The sequence below is a fragment of the Ixodes scapularis genome, unplaced genomic scaffold, assembly GCF_016920785.2.
Source record: "Ixodes scapularis isolate PalLabHiFi unplaced genomic scaffold, ASM1692078v2 PGA_scaffold8__174_contigs__length_109621045, whole genome shotgun sequence".
NCBI lineage: Eukaryota > Metazoa > Arthropoda > Arachnida > Ixodida > Ixodidae > Ixodes > Ixodes scapularis.
The window spans coordinates 73834629-73853298 of NW_024609883.1; the positions used below are offsets into that span (position 1 = coordinate 73834629).

General features: G+C 45.0%; 1 protein-coding gene across 1 annotated transcript; it reads left to right on the forward strand.

Annotated features, from left to right (window-relative positions):
• The first annotated feature begins 5815 nt into the window (after window positions 1-5815).
• Window positions 5816-17980, forward strand: LOC120842507. Its single transcript, XM_040213638.1, has 4 exons — window positions 5816-5867; window positions 13187-13305; window positions 13393-13512; window positions 17945-17980. The coding sequence occupies exons 1-4, from the start codon at window positions 5816-5818 to the stop codon at window positions 17978-17980; spliced, it is 327 nt and encodes a 108-aa protein (XP_040069572.1).
• Window positions 17981-18670: the final 690 nt, after the last annotated feature.

The window sequence follows — 18670 nt, forward strand, 5'->3', positions numbered from 1 at the left end:
AGTACACCACAGCCTTAAAGGGTAACTGCAAAGAAAAAAAAGTTTTTTTTTAAACAGCCTATTTGGGACAAGCATGTCACAAAACAAATGTTCCGCGAAAAAAATTATTTTTTTTATCAATATTTGCGCCACAGGACGTAATTCAGTAGAGTCAGAACCTCTCCACATTTGAAACTCCCGCTCTTTCGACCCCCACGGAAGAGGAGTACGCCCCGCCCCTCACTCTCCTTGCGTTGCGGAGTTGACCGACGCAGCGTCTCGACTTCCGGCAAGGTCTGGCAACTACGCCAGGCCGCGGTATTTTTTTGGTTCGACGCGGTTTGCGAGCACATGTAGCGAAGACGTGACCGGAGAAGTGCCCCTGTGATGTTCCCGGAAGATGGAAAGTATCGTTCGTAATCGTGGTGCGCGTTTTGAAAGCGAAGGGAGTCACAGAATCCACGAGTGCGCAACCACAAGCCAAGGTTCACGACAGCGCTGCGTTGGTTTCGGCGATCTCGTTCTGTTTGGTGCAACACGGCGATGCGACCGAGCTGAAACGTTCGTGGTGTGTGTAATGCGGTGCTAACACGGAGCGCAAATTGGTTGTTGTGGGGTTGACGTTCAACCAGATAGGTCCCGTCGTCGTCAGCTGATCCAGTCAAACTGGTCCGGGAGGACGCTGGGAGCGTTTTTAAAAGTAAATCTGCCTCGTTCTGTTTCAAAATGTGGAAGATTCCCGACGAATACCGTGAGTAAAAAGATGCGGGCGTTTTCAACAAAATTACGTCGTTTTAATTGAACAATGGACTCCGCATTGTTGTCCTAAATCTGCCGTTTTTATGCTTCGTGTTGGACTGCGTTTGCACAGCGACGTGTTGCATCGTGCGGTGTGAATAAATTTGGGCACGATTTCGTACCTGCCTACAGATGCATGAACTGAGACCATTTTTACGTAGTGGACATAGTGCTTTTTTATTTTCTGTCTAGTCGCGGACGTTAGGTGCACACGGGGCGAATCTCAACGGCCTCCAGAGCGATATGACGAGAACGTAACTAGACACGTTGGTCGCTACGCGAACGCCCGATTGCCTCCAGCCAAATAGCATTCCTTTCGGGGCGACATGGCTGCTGGAAGGCTCACTGTCGGGATCACGCATCTGACATCTCCGAAAAGTCAGCATTTGCACGCGCAAACAAGCAAAACAAACACACACACACACAAAAAAAACACAAAAAAAAACACGCTAAGCAAGCAAAGAGGAAAACGAAAGAGCTGCGCTATGAAAGCCAAAACCCCGCGTCGCTTCCTATCACTAACAGCTGCTAAACACACACTACTTCACTTCAAGAAGTCTCACTCAAGCACCTGGGTCAGCACAAAACGACGAAACACTGATCACTTCGGCGAAACGATTAGTCGAGGTAGGCGAGACAGGCGAAGCAGTGAGTTCGGCGGCCATGAAAGAATGGCGAAGCTTTTGTTTGTATGGTTTGTATGAATCCAAACGGAAGTGCCCGTCTTGTAAACCTTTTGTAAAGAATAATAACTCTCATCACATGGGTTATTCTTTAAACGTAAAAATATGCCGCTCAAAAGGAAATTGCAACATATAACAAAGGTTTAACAACCAAGATCTAAGCTGTCAATCAAACTCTTAGCCAATGAGAACCTTTTGGGATTGACGTCACATAATCACAACTTCGTGGCGCGCGATTTAAAACGGACGAAATAGCCGCAAACTAAAATGAGTCTCACGCAATAAATATTGCTGTAAAAAAATGTTTTTTCTCGCGGAAAAATTGTTTTTTGACATGCTTGTCCCAGTTAGGCTATTTAAAAAAAAACTTTTTTTTCTTTGCAGTTACCCTTTAAGAAAGGTCTTGCTCGGTGAAAGGTTGATTGGACGTGAAGGCATCTCCGAAAGCCTCTCCGCCAGCTCAGAACTTCGTCGCTTCTACACTGAAGCCTTATCGAGCAGGATCATGGGTGTGTCGCTGTCATGCCTTGGGTTAGCAAAGCTAGCTAGTGGCGCTTCGCGCCACGCCTATCACGGTATTTTATCTCGATATGTACGTAACAGCGGCGTACGATTCTTTATCGCGGTTGCAAGCGTCAATTTCTCTCTTGGATGATGGTGCCACGGTGCGATGTCAGAATTTCGTGCCACTGTGGAGCGGCGTACAGGTTCGGTCCGTCCTCGCTGGCGTCTGCTCGTCGTCCTCGTGTGGATGTGCTTAAAAGACGAACGAACTGCGGACTTGTCGTCACGTGATCAATTCGTCCGCAAATCAGTCCTTCGTGTGAATCAGACATAAAGAAGGAGAAAGCAAACATAAACATCAAAGCAGAAACAAAAATTTGACGGCTGTCGGCGTATTTGCTCCGCCGTGGCGAAATCCGGAGGCCCCAAGAGGCGAAGCCGCGACGAGCGCGATACTGCGGCGTCGGTCGCCGGGACGCCGGTCGCCAAGAGCCGGCGCTGTTTCAAGAAATTGTTTTGTGTGTGTACGATTTCTAAAAACAGCATGTTGCCTGTTTTCTTTTGATGTCCTTTTTTGTTTTAATCGTCTTTCGACAGGTCCTCACTGTCTTTTTCCTCTTCAACTCAGTCGTTTGAGTAAGTTGTTCGGGCGTGCGGTGTGGCTATATGTTCGCCTTTTCGGTGTAGATGAACTGAGATGAACTCTGGATGGGCATCTTCATTGTGTGCAACGTCGCCACTGTCAATCAGACTAAACTCCTACCTAAACAACTGACAACTAATTTTTTTGTTACTATAGCTTGTGAGTTCGGTGCGTGCTACCGTCAGTCACTGTGTCACTGTGCGTTATCTGAGTTGCCCTTTGATTGCCGAGCCCCTCTTTTTGTTCCCATGCGCCAAAGAGGCAATCTGGAACACTTGCTTCCCGTATAACTACAAAAACTATTTTTTACACGCCCAAATGGGTTGACGGAGCTTAGTTTAGTTCTATGCAATTTCTTTAAAAAATATATATCATCACATATCCAGCCATAACTATTATCTTAGAGATTGAAACGTCCTAGCAGCTGATACTTTCCATTCTCATAATAAAGTCTATGATTGATCACACTTTATTGTATGAGCAAAACTTAACTGTTACAGACAAGAATACTTTGTCGAGGGATAAGCTTTTAGCAGTGGCAATTATGCCAAAAATAGCAGCTGAGATAACCTCCAAGTTCTCTCCCATGCAACGGATATACAACACAAATAATATATTTCACGGTTACTAAAAAAACATAAAATTAAAAAAAAGGTTACGAGGCAGATCAGTTAGGACAGGCAATCTAGATGTGGTGAGACTGTGTTGTAGTGACCGTGTGCTGTTAATGAAATTTAGGTAAATAATAAGAACAAGTAAAAAAGCTGGAAGGGGGCAAGCAAAAACGTTTACAGGCAGAGATAAGCATTTCCTTCCTTTTCTCGTTGGTGTCTGATTCGCGATATTTTCATATTTGTGTTACCCACTTGACAGCCCAACCCGCGTGATAACCCCAGAACCTAAGTACGATATGATATCATGTCGTTCGCTGTACTCCGAAAGTCGGAAACAAAGTACGTCAATGGCCTACACTGAGCCCATGTTTGGGCTTATCGGGAGGTCAAATAGCTCAGTGAAATAAAACTATTTCCTCAATTCAAATGTCTATGAACGCCCATGGGCGTGGTTATCAACGAGTCAACAAAAAGGTAAAGTCACACTAAATAATCTACCAGATACAGTTTGTATTTTATGGTATATTTCGAGCTCTCTAGTGCATGCATTGAACCCAATACCTTCTTGTTCTTCTTTGATCTTTCTTTTTTGAGTGTGCTGCAGTAGTAGCCAAGTAACAAAATGGCAGTGTTTAGGATGGTTTTGACACGCGGAGCATGGAACCCCCATATACAAGGAGTTAAAATCCAGCAACAATGTGAAGCGAGTTCAGAAGCAGAGCTGTACGGCTCACTGGGTGTGCACGTACCGCCCTAAGACATAAACCCTTTCAGATTGAAACCGGACTTTGAAAACTTCACTTGCCATACGTTCTGTCGACATTATTCTGTTTATACCGGAACACCGAACACTAATCATAAATAATAATGAACCATTGTGCCTCCCCAATACTTGAGTAATAGCTTATTTGTCAATGCTCTTTGAATGCTAATTTATTAATGAACATTTTCTAAAGTATTCTCCACAAATTGCAAAGAAAGTGTCCGTATATCATAACGTTTTCTATTTTTAGTAGTCATGCCGCTCTATCAAACAATCTTTTAGGGTCCTGTAATAGGCTATATGTGCGTATAATGTCCTTCTTTTATTCTTATTTCTTACTTGCCGTCGAGCATATGTGCAATTTAAAGGCAGGACACTACATCAACATCTGCGCCTTTCAGATACTGCAAATAAACCTAAAAAAAACATTACTGTATGAGAGTTGTGGGTTGGCCGACCTCCGCTTACAAGAACAAGGCACGCATGTTGTTGTTTTTTTTATCTAGGTTTACATTGTTAAAAGTACAATGAACCCTTAAAGAAAATTCAGTTTTTGTGTGTTTAAAATCGTCACCACTATATAAAACCTCGTAAAATTCTCAAAGCCTATAATCTAAGTCCGAAGTCTCTCGTGCCTCATCTCCTGAGCTTCAAAGGTAACATTTTATTGGTAAAATATTCTACTACCTTTTTGAAATTTTGTAAGACTTATCTGTGTGCACTGATGAGTGTTCTCTAGACGAATTTATCTCACTCATTATGGTCGTGGAGGATGTGTAATGCTTTTTGTGAATTTCCGGCTTGAATTTAAGCGAGGCCCTTGCTTTTTGACTGCCTGAAAGAGTGGTCATTATCTCAAATTCTACGCTCTATATGTATATAGGCTTCGGGCAAGTGCGTGTTAGGTGGCCATTTATATTTTTCACTACGGAAGATCCCTGTTAGGGCTCTCTAATCGTTATGAAAAATCCCATGAAAGTGACAGCCCTAGGAGCGCAAACATGCATTTGGCATCAGAAGCATACCTGTGACTGCCGCATGCACTATAAGTTCGAAACTAAAAGCGTGAAACGGTATCCTCTTACTTTTGGAGCCATCGTCAATGGTCCTTTCGCAAAAAATTCCCAAAAGCGCGCGGGCAAAGCTCGCACCGAATTATGGGAACGTCATGTACGGTGACATTGTCCACCACGTGACGCTCAAAAGAGCGACAGAGCGACAGGAAGCTACGCCCTTTTACAAAACCAGACACTACGAAGTTAGGTAGGGTTAAAAATAAAGCTGTTACATTCATATTTAGGAAATATGCGGAAGGACGTTAGTTATGGATCTAGACCAAAAAGCTGGAATTTCGTCGCTGGCGGAAAGAAATAAAGCATCCAAATTCAAGAGTTTACATTAAATATTTCATGGCCATTATAAAATTGGCCGTGATAATTGCACAGTGTTTTCCGATGGCTTTAACACAATACAAAGGCATAAATTCGCCATAGTCTCGTTTAAGTATCACAACAATTGCTGTAAATTAGAGAAGAACGAAAAACGCGAAGACACCGTCGAGCTTACCACAAACCGTTTAACTTGCAGCGACTGTACTAAAAACACTGATGCAACAGCCTGCCCAACGGTGGTAACTTTGCAATTTTTTGCACATGTTCAAGCATAAACACGCACGCACACACACACACACACAAAACAATACTACCTATACCAATGCTACCAATACTTAAATGGAAATAGTAAATTAATGACGCAATATTTGTTTTTCTATTGATTTCAATACTGACTGTACATGTCATTCTTTTACTCTCCAGAAAGAAATAGAGAGAATATGGCTCGCCTCGCTTGCGTATTTCTGGTCTTTGTGCTGGCCTATCAGTGTGGTAAATACTCTTTTTCTTCCCTTGTTTGCGTGTTCTTGGTAACATATCAGTGTAGACAAAATTTATTTCGATTTTCCCTTCGCACATTGCTTAAATACAAGTACGCAACTTTCACTTTTAGGGAGAAATACACTTCGTGGCCCTGTTTAAAAGATTATATATAAATGTGTTTTTAATTTCCGAAACGTTGCATGAAAAATAGACAAATTATACATGATGGTATTGGCTCCTCGTGTGCAGTGTTACGCTCAGCCGGTAGGGACGCGACAGTTGAATCTCCTGCCCATACTCTGAACAGAAACGGCAACACAATGAGTACGCCGGAGGCAAGAGAACGACGTTTGGCTGGGGTTATATAAGGAAGCCCTCATAGAGGACAAGCAGTGCTACTGCATTTCGACGTAGTCTAAAGGCCTGTCCAAACAGGACAAATCAAATGGCGTGAAGCAAAACTTAACCGTCGTATCAAGTTAAAGTTACTGTCCGGATGTCCGTTCTATAGCGCAGCTCTTAAGCGCCCGTTTCCGGCTTGAGCGGCGTCGTCGGCGTCGGCGTCAGCGTAACCGCGCGTTGCACTATGGGACGTTTCCCATTGTGCAACGCGCACGAGGGTTACCCTCGTCAGTGTTGCAAGGGTTTCCCTCACAAGGGTTACGATACTTACTTTCACGAGGGTAACGAGGGCCACAAATGTCACGAGGGTTACATTCACGAAGGGTTCGAGGGTTACCCTCACGAGGGTTACCCTCAGGAGGGTCATGAGGGTTACTTTCACGAGGGTCATGAGGGTTACCAGCGTGACCTTCGTGACGTCACACGTAACGTAACATGTGACATCATTAAAGGAAACACCTGACGTATGACTCACGTGACGTTACGTGTGACGTCGCATGACGTTACGTGTTACGTCACATGACGGCACACGCATCTAAAATTGCCAATATTGTTGCTAAATTTAGCGGGGAAATTTTACCGCTAAATTTGGCGGAAAATATTTCCGCTAAATTTATCCTCGTGACGTCACGTGTGACGATACGTGTGACGTCGCAAGAGACCAGGGGGCTTGGCAACCTTTCCCACTACGGAGGAGACTCCCTCTTCCTATTATGTTTCTGTCGTTGCGATATAACGTCGGTTGACTGAAGAGTGTCCCACTGTATACGTTCGGGAGAGTCCCGCGTCGCGAATGTGAGAAGCCCTTTGTGCGGCTGACGCGTCTGTCCGGTACCATACAAAGATTTTCCACGTAATTTGGGATCGCATGTTTACCACAGACGTACCAGCCGACGCTGCCGACACTGGCTGGAAGTATGGGTATCGAATGTTGCCCACCAGGGGCGGGTTGTAACATTTGGGGCGTTACCGCGATGGACATCTGCCCCAACTGTACTTGCCCAGAGACGAATGAGCATGTTTTCGCCACTTTTGTAGTTTCGTGTACATTCTTCATTCTTGTGTCTGGAGTGTTTGGGATGTGTGTCTATCTTCCAAGGCGTAGACACAATCGCTCTGCGAAGCTGGTAGTGATGCTATAATATGCCAAGTCTTGTAGAAGGATAAATATAGAGCCGGGATTCATCGTCGTCGGTTTAGGCCCATGTTTCCCATGCTTCGCAGGTTGTGCGAGAAGATTGTAGACCACTTGGAGAATGAAATGTAGACGCTTGGACAGCAGGAGTTCCTGCGACGATGGCATTTTAGGTTTTAGAGCGCATCTCTTAATCATGTTTCGCATGCAGCAACTGTGCGAAAAAAAAATCGGTGCGACAGCCGACGCGGCGGGTGCGATCGCAATGTTTGGTTTCACATGCTCCAACAACCGCGCGATTGCTGTCAGTGCGGCCGGCTTTTCGGACACGGACACGATGCGTTTTACTTTGCCAAAAATGCAACAAAAACGTCTTAATCAACACATATGTTTAACAAATACAATATTTAATTAGAAATATCTAATAATTAAGCATTAATCCAAAACTTTTGGATGTCTAAATTTATTTTCGAATACACAGCTATCGCGGATGAAAGATGGCTAATGAACAGCTGGTTGACCAGAGAGCGATCGTACCGACTCTGCGAGAAAATACCAACTTGGTGGAAACCTGTCGCAGAGCCGCTGCGACAGTGCGACTGAGATTTTAATCACACATTTACTGGAAATCGCAGCGATTTTGCACGAGAATCGCAGCATGTGAAACAGCCTTTAGGCACCCATTTTCGGCTTGACCGGCGTCGCCGTCGCCGTAACCGCGCGATGCAGTATGGAACTTCCCCATAATTACGTCACACGTTATGTCACGTGTGACATTACGAAGGTTACCCTCGTGAGGGTACCGAGGGTTACCTTCACGAGGGTTACGAACGTTACCTTAACGAGAGTCATGATGGTTACCCTTACGAAGGTTACGAGGGTTACCTTCACGAGGGTCACGAGGGTTACCCTCGTGACGTCACACGTGACATCAAACGCGACTTAATTATAGGAAAAACGTGGCTATTATGCCACGTGTCGCGTCACGTGACGTTACGCGGAACAGGGAAAGTTTTTCGCTAAATTTGGCGGAAATAAATTTGTGCTAAATTTACCCTCGTGGTGTCAAGTGTGGCAACACGAAAGAAAAAATTTCCTGCTAAGTTTAGCGGAAAATATTTCCCGCTAAATTTCGCAGGGAAGGAAGAGGGGCATACTCTCCCTTCCGCACCCTCCTTTCTTTCTCCTCAAGAGCTGGGCTCTAATTCGGCGTAACAGAAAATTGTAAACGTCTTTAGTTTCTTTGTTTTTTTTGTTGTGAGTAGAAGGAGGATTGTTCTGCTCCCCACATCCGTGTTTAGATAAGTACCGGGTATCCTAAGTAGCGGCCAGGCTCTTTAAATCGACCGAGGAGTTCAGTTTCTTAACCTATCGCGCTACAATTTTGTGCAGCTAGCGTTCCCTACAGATGGCTTTTTTTTTTTGTTTGTTTGGTTTTTGTAAATTTTGCAAGGAGCGAACTTACCTTAGGAAAAATTAAAGAAAGAAAAAGGCTTAGCTGCTATGTAAAACGCAGCGAAGCCACCGGTCTTCAAACAATACGGCGCCGTTTCGGACGGGAGGCGAGAGATGACGAAAGCGGTCACGACGCTAACTGCCGCCAACGAACGAGCATACGGTGCCTAAAGCCGGCGTCAAATAGGAGGCAATATTTTCGACTCAAAAGCGGCGCGCATTTCGCAAGCGGCGACGTTCTCAGAACCAAAAACGGGCGCGGTAACAACAAGGGACTGCAAAGCAGACGACATGAGTACCACGAAAAAACAGTAAAAATAACCCGACAAACCATTTTTTAATCAATTATGTGTCCATTCAATGTGTTTATTGGTAAGGATGATAAAATAATGCCTTGGCAACTGGTATCCATAAAGCACGCTCCGCTTTTGAGTCGAAAAGATCGTCTACTGAAGACGCCAGCTATCGGCGCCGAATACTTGTTCGTTGGCGGCAGTTGGCGTCGCGACCGCTTGCGCCATCTTATGTGTCCCGTGCGAAACGGCGCCGTATTGTTTGAAGACCGGTGGCTTCGCTGCGTTTTCATAAGAGCTAAGCCTTTTACTTTCTTTATTTTTTCCTCAAATAAATTCGCTCTTTGCAAATTTTACAAAAAAAAAATGCACCATCTGAGGGCAATGCTGCACAAAATCGCAGCGCGATAGGTTAAGAAAACGAATTTTGCGGTCGGTTTAAGGAGCCTGGCCGCTACTTGGGACACCCGGTATACACCTTTCCAAAAAGCGCTTCTAGGCCGCCGCCATGTTGCTGATGCTGATGCGGCTGGTGCGACTCTCGCGCCCTCTACCAGCTAGAAATTTTCTGCCACTCTCTGGGACTGTGAAGACCCTCTCAGCGCGGTTCTATACCTACGTTTTTGCGGTTTTGCATTCGACGTTTTCTCGCCCCTCTTGAAAGTTTCCACTTAATTTTTTTTTATGCGTGCTGCATACCCTACTTGTGTTATCTTCCATTGTGAGAAATAAGGCTGGTAAGTGCCTGCCATTCAAGCTTTTCTGCTCGACATTCACGGGAAACGAAGGAGGTGAAGGACGTCGAACGACCCTCGACGCGATTTTGCGAACATTATTCTCCCCCCTTCCAGAGATTATCCGCGTAGAATCCTCAGTCATCTCCAAAAATAGTTGTCCGGGTTGGGGTAAGAAACGGGTCAGTCACGTTTGTTTCTTTGCCTTGGTGCGGTTGTGAAAAAAGGAAGCTCTCCCCAAAACGTGCCCCAAAACGAAGTCATCTCGGAGTCCGTCCGATCGTCAAGATGTGACTGTCGCCGACTGTGACTGTGTTATTTGAGATATTTCTCAAATAAATTCTTTTCGGATAACGCTGCATCGTGTGGTACGTACGATATATTGTTCGAATGTTAGCACTTCCTCAATTGTGTGTCCGTGTCCTGTCAATTGGTAGACACGTTATTTGTGAGCGTGAAAAATGCATGCCATTCGGCCCTCTTCTGTTGCAATTTATTTTTGACAGCAAAGCGCTTTGTCGTTCCACATGCGGCGAATCCCGCGGCGCCGTCAAAACTTATCGTAAGAAAAAAACAAATAACCAGAACTATACATTCCAGTCGCATTCGTTCTGTCGCGCGCGTACCCAGCAAAAATAGTTTAAAGTTTTATTTTGCTTTTTTTTTTTTTTTTCAAATGTGGTACAATGTTTTCTTAATGTCCTCGGGAACATACATGCACCATGAACCACAAATTATAGCGGGAAAAACGGGAATTTAGCCACCAGCAGCGTTTGAAACTGCGCCTACGCAGGCTGCGCCTATTGAAATCACAGTCCACTCGGTTAGGTTTAGGAGCGACGCCGGTGACAGTCTAGCCTCAAACTCAGTGACTGGGCTCAAAAACGGTTTGTTGCCCCTGGGGTCGAGTGTTTTTTGGAAAGGTGTATAATGTAGGGCCTCTGGGCGTGGCCTGCGTGCCACTCAACTTGTAAATATGTAAGTAACCTTTTCTTACAGCAATCAAGAGAAAGATCGGGTGCGTTCTAAATGTCGCCGCGACGACAACGTGACGTGCGTTGCCCTCTCAGTTACAAGAGTCGCGAATTTCAACTCTAGCGTGCTGAAATAAAATACCTGAATACATCCGTAGCTGGAAATTGTGATTGAAGGGTATTTGTTGAGCTTATTTTTCTGCTAGGGGAATATTTGTGACGAGAAGCTGGTCACAAGAGCTGTCAATCATCGCGCCCAAGGTCATTGAAACAATTTCGGCCAACGGCGAGTTGGCCGAAATTGTTTCAATGTTTGTTGTTTGTTTCGAAAAATTCTTACCAATCAAAGACCAAACTCTACATACATGGCTCTGGTTTCGACCTGCTTAAAAAAAATGCACACTGCCCCCGACGACCGTGGTCTATTAAAATGAACATAATATTTTTGTAATGTACCTTTGGTTTCAAAATAAACGCGGGCAATGATATCAAAACTTGAAGTAGCAAAAATAAAAGAAAACACGGTTGCATAGCGACGGCGCACTTGTTACTGACGGATTTTGTCTGCGTGTCGTCTGCTTTGTTCAGCTGGTCGGCTACTCCTTACATGCTGCTCTCGACGCATCAATCAATGCGTGCGCCAAGTGCACCCCGCCACTCGACTCGGTCGTCTGCGTCGCCGTCCGCCGTTGGCGCTGTCAAGGTTTTTGGCCCTATTCCTTACAGAAAGGAGGTACGAGCCAAGTCAAAAAGTAACCGCCATTTATTTTGATTTGCGTGGTACTATAGATATCATGAAAAGCCCAATATTACTTTTCAACATAATCGCCTCCTCGCTCGACACATGTGCGCAAACGCTTTACCAATGCATAGATGCCGCGGAGAAAAAAAAATAATGTGGCTGACCCCGAAGCCAGGAATGCAACGTCGCTTTCAAGTCGTCATTTGTATTAAACCTTTTTTCCCCGAGAGCCTCTATGAGGGGCCCGAATAGGTAAAAATCACTCGGCGCGAGGTCTGGCGAGTATAATCGGTGCTGAATACACTCGAACAGCAGTCCTTGGAATTTTTTTCGTTGTCGTGCGTGCCGTGTGACGGCTCACATTGTCGTGAGGCAGCAACACCACTGAGCTGAGCAATCCGTGACTCTTTGACCAGATTGCAGCTTCAAGTGGTTCTCAAGCAGGCTGCAGTATGATGTGCTGTTCACAGTGAGTCCCTTGAGCATGTAATATTCCACTATCGGGTCTTTATGGTCCCAAAAGACCGTGAGCATTAGCTTGCCCTCCGCACGCGCTGTATTGAACTTCTTCGGCCTTGGTGACGTTCTTTGTCGCCACTCCTTCCTAGCTCGCTTTGTCTCTAGCTGGGCGTATAGTGTACCGAGCTTTCATCACTGGTGACATTCCGTCGAAGAAACTAATCTCTCTCTTCTTCGAAGCGTCTCAGAAGCATCCACACGGCGCTTCTTGTGGTCCGGCGTAAGTTATTTTGGTACCCACCTGGCGGATACTTTGTGGTACTGCAGAGTATAATGAATAATATGGTGTGTCAAGCCGTGACTAATATTCAATTCTGCAGCCACTGCATCGATGGTGAAACTCTGGTTCCCGTGTACGAGCCGTTCCACAGCAGAGATTGCGTCCGGCATCATTGAACTGTGAGCCCGGCCGGAGCGAGGTGCGTCAGTCAAACCGGACGCTCCATTTTGAAGCTGTTTGCGCCACTCGTACACCTGCCGAAGCGATACACAGGCGTCTCCGTACTGCTTTAGCATCATCCGATAAATATCCGCAGGTTTTTCACCCTTTACGCCCAAAACTCACATGAACAAACGCTGCGCCTCCCTGGTGCATGCTAACAAGGGGGCGGCCATTTTGAAAGTGCTGTGGTCACGTGAAATTTCCCATCAAGTCGTTAGGCCGGCGTGCACAGCTCCTCCCTCTTGTGGTGGACAAAAACATATTTGCAGCGCAGCTGTCTATCATTACATTTGATTTTCTTACAGCTAAATGTCGGTTACTTTTTGAATCTGCTTCGTAAAACCCCCGGTGAAATAGACCTTTGATGAAAGATCTAGATTGCTACGCGCAGGCGCCGATTTTTACGACAAATTTTAAATCGAGCCTCGGCATTTCAATCATCCTATAATTTCCGGCGTCGCCAGATACCCATGCAGACTAAAAATGTGCTTGGTATATCACTCGATCCAGCCTATAATGTTCTCACTCACTGCTTCTGATCGGCTACCGCCGATTAGAAGCAGTGAGGGGGAACATCATCTGCATTTAATCCTTATTAAATGCACATGACAGCACTAACATTGTTGTTTCAGCTGACGTGGTAAACGGCGCTGTGAAAGCGAAAGACCTTCCAGACTACGTAGGGAATAAAGTATCATTTTTTGAAAAATTGAAGAAGATTTGTAAAAAGGATTATAACACCCAGGTCATTGTGAGTATAAAAATAATAATTAATTAAACACTCAACAATAGATTTCATATCTTGTGTATTTTGTAAGCTGTAGACCTTTCTTTTTAGGCTGAAGTACAATTACCTCAATGCCGAGTTACCTGCGCGAACGGTGCATTCTGGGGTATCTTTGGAGGGCCTTCTACAGTAAAGCTAGCAGGCAGAGAACCATGCAACGGTAGTGGCGGGGTAAGTTCAATAGCAAACTTTGTTTATTTTATTGTGTGCCCAACCACTCAATTTGTAATCTTAATCGCGGTTCTGTAACTTTACGGTTCCATGAGATTAAAGCAATTTGGCCGTCCTGAAGCGAAGTTCGCCCTAAAATCCATAAGGTATGCCACACAACGAATAATACTAACTCAAACAAAAATAAACACGGCGTCTTTAGCTGAAACATGCACCATCATATTAATCAAGCACTGCAAGAAGCGTGCGCCTCGTGCAATTGCGCATTTCTCGTTGCCTGAAAATGCTTAACTGCCTACTAAAACTATAGGCTCGATTCACCTTGATCCTACGGATGAAGTCAGTATCCACAGAACGTGTTGAATTTGCCAGCTTCCCCACTCTCCCCGCGGCTTTTTTTAATCATTTACGTAACATCAAATCACGCGAGACTGTCATGTGATATTGTCACGCGGTTCCTCACACTCTTCCTACACTTGGCGTGCTGCTCTGCAAGAATCTGCAGTGCATTTTTCATGTAAATTGACTTATGCAATCTGCCCTTTGCAATAAATACAAAAACTGCTTTTGGAATAGCAAATGAGCACGTATCAAAATCGCTGGGCGTCAAGCCAGACGCCGAGGAAGCAGGAACTGAGCTCCCCTGTTCTTTCTTCCCAGCGCGCGCGCCCGTGAGGTGCCTTCACGTAGCACATCTTATGAGTCACGTCTACATTGTGGCGACGTGGCCGATTCGCCCTCAAAAGTCTCTCTTCGGCACAATGGCTGATCGTGTGGTTCAAAATCTTGGTGTGTTGAGTTCAATTCAGGTCCGGCGATGTTCGGGATTGCGTTCTTTCCTGTGCATATTTCTTTGATTTCTTGTTTTAATTTCAGAAGACCCTAATTCAAAAGAAATAATTAGTTATTTTAATTTCTGGAGAAAATGAATTTCTCTTCAAATTTGTGCCACAGATTTTGTGCCAGTTTTAATGGTGTTTATTAACACTTCCTTCGGCAATCCAAGCCCTCAAACAGATTCTGTGTAAACGTTTTTGAACCATATACTTAAAATAGCAATTACTTGCCTCCTGGGTCTGTCAAGTTTGTATAGCTATAGTTGGTCTCTCAGATACTATAGAAACATAAATTGCTTATATCCGTATCTGTCCGAGGTTATGCAGTATGCATAAAACGTTTAAACTTGAACTACTATATGTATTTTTGTAAAAACACGATAAAGAGTCAAATGGTCGTCTGCAGTGTGCCAATCGGAAGGTCTAAGTGGAGGGACGTAAGAAATGCACCGTCCGACAGCCCTCTTGCTATCCCATGCCCTTCGCCCTGCTACCAAAATAACTCACAGAGTCATAGCAAGTGTCAATTCCCAAGTATTGTCGAAACTTACTATGGAAGAAAAACCAAGGTAAACGGCAGAAAGACTGAAAAGTTGGTACATCAGTAATTCAACCCCACGTCGTAGTAAAAAAAACTTTTTTTTTCTAAATTTCAAATTAAAAGTTTTTTTTTTTTTGTTTTTATTTGTGTAACTGGTCAAGATATTAGAGGCTGGAGAAAATCAGCCATCTGCGTTAAGTCCTAGACCTTAACTATTTTCCTTCACGTTGCGCCCATTCAAAAGCACGGCCAAAGAGCCTGCACGCACGTGCCTGATCTCGCCACCCCGCCGTGTCCATCGCATCATCAAGTCCCTCCGCTATGGTAAGCGCGTCACGATGTCAACGAAATGTCAGTTCAGTGAATTCACACATGAACGTACAGTCTGAAGCCAGCAACAGCTGGCACCATATTCCGAATACCGACTGCTAAAATCAACCCGCCAGCGCTAGTCAAATCCGGACTCGTCGGTGCCGCGGTCGACGCTAAGAGATGGAAGAGGTCGACTGGAAATCCCGCGACGGTTTCGACGAGGCTTGGCAGAAGCTCGAACCTTAGATTAAGTACTTTTAGTAGACAGCATTCTAGAGTTACGCTCTGCTATAATTCATGTAACCTGAGCATGGACTATTGTTAGCCGCGCATGCTCGAAGGGCAAGCAATTTACTTTGAGTGAAGCCCCAGGGGCTGCATGAGCGCTCGTGCAGTGGGTGCTCCAGTCAAGGCACTCAAGGCTACCTGCTCGGGTTTTTACAGCCTTCGTTGTTAGTCCATGCTAAGGTGAGACGAAGTATAGCGGGAGCTCAAGCCGTCACTTCGAAGCATAGAGTGAGAGCGCGCCCGCTGAGCCCGCTTTCCGCAGGGTACGATAGACGGGATTTCAGTAGACCGTATTCTAGAGATACACGCTTTGCTTGCCGGAGCCCGTGCCGCCATTTCGAAGAATATAGATTGAGCACGCGCTCACTGGGCCCGACTTACGCCACGCACGATGTACTAAAACCCCCTGGAGTTTTAGTGGATCGTGTTTTCAGGCCACGCTATTTTTAGCGGGAGCTCGCGCTGCCCCTTTGATGCATGCTTTGAAACGCGCGCCCGTAGCGATAGCGGACCTTTGAAAACGATCTACTAGAACTCCCTAAAGCGCTTCAGCAGTCGATACGCTGCGGAGAGCGGGCCGAGCGTGCGCGTGCTCAATCCATTCGTCAAAGGGAAGTCACGAGCTCCAGCTGGCGAATCGTAGCTCTAGAATCATGGTCTACCAAAACTCTCTATTGGGGAACTTCAGTAGATCGTTTCAAAAGGCTCGCTACCGCTACCCGTGCTTGCTTCAGAGCATACATCTAGGAGTTTTCGTAGACCGCGTTCCCCTGTCCGCTAAGCCCTCCGCAACGAAGAAGGTGCTACTGCACCTGCGCGCCGATGGCCTTGGTTGTAGAGTTCCGGGTAGCGTAGTGGGTTGCGGAAAGCGTTGCGCGACGACAAAAACGATCTACGAAAACTCTCTATTGAAGTGGCAGCGCGAGCTCCCGCTACAAATAGCGTGGCCTGAAAACACGATATACTAAATCTCTCTAATCCTCCATCTTTCTCTAGCGGAGCGGAGCGAAACGAATCGAGGGGTGAAAGTGCCTAAAGTGTTCTGCTTGGAGGCAATAGTTTGTGTCCCGAAGTTAGCATTGAGCGTCTGTTTCAAGGACCACGGTTGGAACTTCATAATATTGTCACGAAGGACGAGGTGAAACAAAGAATAACTGGGGAAACTGAAACGTTTAATGGGGCGAACTTGCCCCCAAAATAAAAAGGGAAACAGAAGATAACAGCAGAGCGTCACGGGCGTCGAGATCGTCATAACAGCAGAGTCGAACGCTGGGGCGAGACTGACTCCAGCTCGCCACGGGGAGCACCTTTTGTACCCCGCGTGTTTCTCTGGAACATTCGGCCTAGAACGCTCGGCTCGTAGAACATTCGTAGCAGGATCGGACGAGAGGGTTCTCGTACTTACGAGAACGACAAGTAGAAAGAATAAATAAATGAAGATTCCGTTATAACACTTAAGAAACAAGCGAGCTGGTGATGATTCATGGTATAATAAAACTCGAGCCTCAGGAACACAGAGTCGTCCCCTTCTGTGTTCCTGAGTCTCGGGTTTTATTATACCACGAAGATTCCGTTCCCTGGAATTGAACCCGAATCCTTCGCGACACAGCCAAGCACGCTAACCACTCGGCCACGCACGCGCTCGCTCGGCAACACGCGTGGCACTATCGCGATACCAGAAATACATCCCATAATGTATTTTAATATAGAGATGCAAAACACGGGTGCAAATATTGTATCGTGATGCAGACATACAAATGCAAAATGTGTTTGACAAATTCTATTGCGATAGACACATGATAGTGTCCAACCCTAATTTAATGAGATGCTAGCCCACAAAATTTAGGAGGCGACGGCATATGGTATGGCTACGGCGACGTGATGAAAATCTTAATTTTGCTCCCATTAAAATGTATTGAACATTAAAAGGTGCCGCGCGTATTGCGAGAGCAATTAAAGAATGGATGACTGCTTGAATTAGCGCCTTAGAGCTTCTTTTATAAACAACCTATGCTGAAAATGGTTCTAAACCATAACAGACGATAATTGCCGAGAAGGAACTGAGACTTTACGGAAGAACCACGGTAGGTAAAAGGAAGACATGACCGGTGGTATTTGTGGAAATAAATTAAAGTTAGGAAGTTCAGCGGAGGTTTTAGCAAAGAAAACGTTTTGGACGATGCGATTGGCGTAAAGTACTAAATAAAAGCATCAACATTAAACTAAAGGTGTGGCTTCTCCTGCATTAAATAACTTAGCGAAAAATTGACATGAAATAAGAAATCAACCCCCCGATGAGATGGTTTAAATTATGTACAAGGGAAAACAGTAAGACGCTAATCATTGTCTTTGCCTTTCTTAGTATTAAAGCCCGTCTTGTTAAATAGACATCTCAAGAGTTTAGTTGATTTCAAGTTAACATTAATTCAATTCTTGATTTTTTTTTTTTTTGCAGAGATGCTATGATGGAGTGTGCGCACACGAATTATGAAGCGCTCAGGTATCCAAGCCGGTGCCAAAAACATCAACGAAAAGTTTTTTTTTTGTAATACAATAAAAAAACAGAACAGGTAGTCATTAAAGATGTTCTTAGAAATTCATTGCGTTTTTTTATCAACTTTAACTCTGCTAATGGGATTGAAATCCAAATGTAGCTTCAAAAATTCTGCACATTCTGTACCGCACCATATTATCTTTTTGAAGTCGGTGTGATACAGCGTAGCGTGAACTACCGCCTAGATGTAATCATAAGCTGTGTAAGTTCACACCTGGCTTGAACACGTTATAAAAAAAAAGTAACTAATTACATTTACAACTACCTAAGGCTAGATTGTACCTAATTACAGATACAATAGACCCTTTTCGAAAGTCCATCAAGCAGCATTGGCAATCGCCAGTGCTTGGACACGAAGCGTGTGATTGGATCCGAGTCCTCGCCGGACGCTAAAGCGGCACTCGTGTCTAATACATGCTCAGAGTGTGTGAGCAAGCAGTGGTGGACAGGCGGTGGCCCGGACTTTTTGAAAGGGTGTATTACCCTTGCATAAAAGTAAGTGACCGTTACACCAAAAAGTAATCCGTTACTTTCACGGTGTCACTTTCAACCAGGGATGGGCAAAATACATGAAAATATGTATCGAAATACAAATACAAAATACTTCGTCAAAAATGTATTTAATTA

What these genes read in the sequence shown, in the direction of transcription:
- LOC120842507 (XM_040213638.1), top strand. Translation starts at nt 5,816, where the DNA reads ATGGCTCGCCTCGCTTGCGTATTTCTGGTCTTTGTGCTGGCCTATCAG. An exon ending in TGTGCTGGCCTATCAGTGTG is followed by an intron (nt 5,868 to 13,186) that starts GTAAATACTCTT and finishes TTGTTGTTTCAG; the next exon opens with CTGACGTGGTAAACGGCGCT. An exon ending in CATGCAACGGTAGTGGCGGG is followed by an intron (nt 13,513 to 17,944) that starts GTAAGTTCAATA and finishes TTTTTTTTGCAG; the next exon opens with AGATGCTATGATGGAGTGTG.